This window comes from Vespa mandarinia, chromosome 4 (genome assembly GCF_050613455.1).
Source record: "Vespa mandarinia isolate Hongniang chromosome 4, ASM5061345v1, whole genome shotgun sequence".
Classification (NCBI taxonomy): Eukaryota; Metazoa; Arthropoda; class Insecta; order Hymenoptera; family Vespidae; genus Vespa; species Vespa mandarinia.
The window spans coordinates 930,001-932,500 of NC_140813.1; the positions used below are offsets into that span (position 1 = coordinate 930,001).

The 2,500-nt window shown below is 30.4% G+C and overlaps 1 protein-coding gene across 8 annotated transcripts in view; it reads right to left on the bottom strand.

Annotated features, from left to right (window-relative positions):
• CARPA (Carbonic anhydrase-related protein A) overlaps positions 1-2,500 on the bottom strand; it is a 193,917-nt gene that overhangs the window by 19,661 nt on the left and 171,756 nt on the right. For all 8 annotated transcript variants that reach the window (XM_035878684.2, XM_085656459.1, XM_035878686.2 and 5 more), the window contains one exon: positions 1,556-1,622. In XM_035878684.2, coding sequence (XP_035734577.2) covers positions 1,556-1,622 — 67 coding nt within the window. The remainder of the gene's footprint in view (positions 1-1,555; positions 1,623-2,500) is intronic.

The following is a 2,500-nucleotide window of genomic DNA, read 5'->3' on the forward strand; positions in this document are numbered from 1 at the left end:
GGTATACTGTAACGATGGCATACCTTTCACCAGTCTACTTTGCACTACTATCCGCTAGGACGATTCTCGGCTATGCCGGCTACTAATTGCGAACTTACTTTTCACCTTCCACAATTCCACTACATCCAAGGAACCAACCGACACGCCTCGCTCTCTGAAACAAGTGCTTTTCAATTCGAATGTTCCTCGTGAAAATCATAGGTCATGTAAGTAAGCATACAAGTATACTTTATCAAGTACGATTATCCATCCCGTTGTATTTACCTTTGATAAGTTGAATCATTGTCTGGTCTATCATTGATAATAAGATAATAAGATAGATTAAAATACGCGTTTATTTATTCTAAAGTAATTGTAGTTTTAATTTTATTTCTAATAGAGATTAATAGAGATTATTATTCGTGTACGATTTTATACATTCTATTATATTTTCTTTTTATAGCTTGAATTATGGTCTGTTCTATATTTGATAATAAAATAAGTTCAAATACGCGTTAATTTATTTGAAAGAAACTAATATTATTATTATTACGATTTATCTTTGATATTAGAGACATTTTACTGTCATAACTATATATCCATATAATATATAACTCAATGTCGATATTATACAACCTATATAGGATCTCTGATTATATTAATTCTCGTAGATGGATACATAGATAGATGTAACCATAGTCATATGGAAATGTCACGCTTGATGTCGTTGTCAAATGTTAAATGTTATAAATAGGAAGATGGGTAATTTGTCTCATTGAATGAGTTCAGACACAATCGATAGGGAATAGAGTAGAAAATAGATTAAATGTGAATATAAAAATATAATATCGAAAAGATAAATCGTTAAAAATAAATCATTATATCATCGCGAATTATAGAAATGATCAAAGTTCATTTCTATCGAAGAAGAACGAACGAGTTTTATTTATTTAACGAGTATTATTTACGTTTATTGAATTTTATTAAACAATATCGGAGTTTCGAATTAATCGATAATTGTTATAATTGCGATAGATTTAGAGACTTTTTTGTTCTTTTCTTCTTTTTTCTTCTCTTTTCTTTTTTTTTTTCGTGATCTTCAAGTGTTCCATGAGTTTGAAAGCTCTCTCTATCTCTCTCTTTCTCTCTCTCTTTCTCTCTCCCCTTGTCTCTATCAAGGGAGTACAGAAGTCGATCGGTTTTTTTTTTCGAGGGCATCAAGGATATTCAAGGAAAAGGTCTTTTCCGAGTCGAACTTTCGCGTTGTTCTCCTTTGTGCATTTCTCATCTCGCTTTACGATTTAGTGCTGAATAAATTTCCCGTATAAAGTACCCCTTAAATAAAATGACTGACGGAATCTACTTTAATCGAATCCGATTAAATTTTATTTCATTTAACATCGTTAATTATAACGACGATTAACTAAGAAGAAATTTTCAAGGATTGTTTATAAATGATCCTTGAAAATTATTATAAAACGAAAGTAATTTTAATGGAGATATATATATATATATATATATATATATATATATATATAATTCAATTTAAATACAATTCATGAATTTTTTTACGTACCTCTGTGAAGAACCTTGCTAAATACGCTCGTGATAATACGTAGTTCCGGATTTAAGGTTTCACCGAGCTGCAACAGAAAACAAGTTTCCACGTATTATTTTTATTTTCAGTGTTTTACGTTGTTGTTATTGTTGTTTGTTGTTGTTGTTGTTGTTGTTGTTGTTCTTGTTGTTGTTGTTGTTCTTGTTACTGAGATAGATAACTTGAAGAAAATAGTGTATAAAGAGGTAAACAGGGAACGCTGGAAGATCGTTTGGAAAGTTTCATCCTGGGATACCATTAAAGAGTATACGTAATAGCTATCGAAAACAAACCTCAAGTTGGGAAGTGACGATAAATAAGAAGATTTATATCTTTTTACGAATTGTACCATCGTACCGTGTTAAAAAAAAAAAAAGAAGAAAAAAAAAAAGAGAAAAAGAAAAAGATACATATATATAAATATACAACTGAACTTTATTCGTCGGATCCTTCGAACAAAGTTTTTTTTTTTTTTTATATCGTACCTCGTTGATTACGAGGATGGATCCATTTCAAGTATTACACGAAGTGACAACGTTCTTCTTATACTTGGAACATTATAACATTGGATACTTTGTTTTACAAAAGAAAAAAGAGAAAGAAAAAGAAAACAAAAAAAAAAAGAAAAAAAGAAAGAGAAGAAGAGTGAAAAATGTTCGAAAACAAAATTTCGATCATCGGACACGATTAACGGATGTTAAGGAACAACTATTGGTAACAATCGGGAGAGCCTCGGTGGTTGGTCCGATCCATTGGAAATAGTTTTACCCTTCGATTCTGTTAAATCGTCAAACTATTCGAAACAATTGGAATCGGCACGAATCCGTTGAAACTATTTTATATCCACGTTAAATGTACGTAAGTAACTACGTACAAACGATAATGCGAATGATTTAACGTCGAGAAACTTTGAAAAAAGAAAAA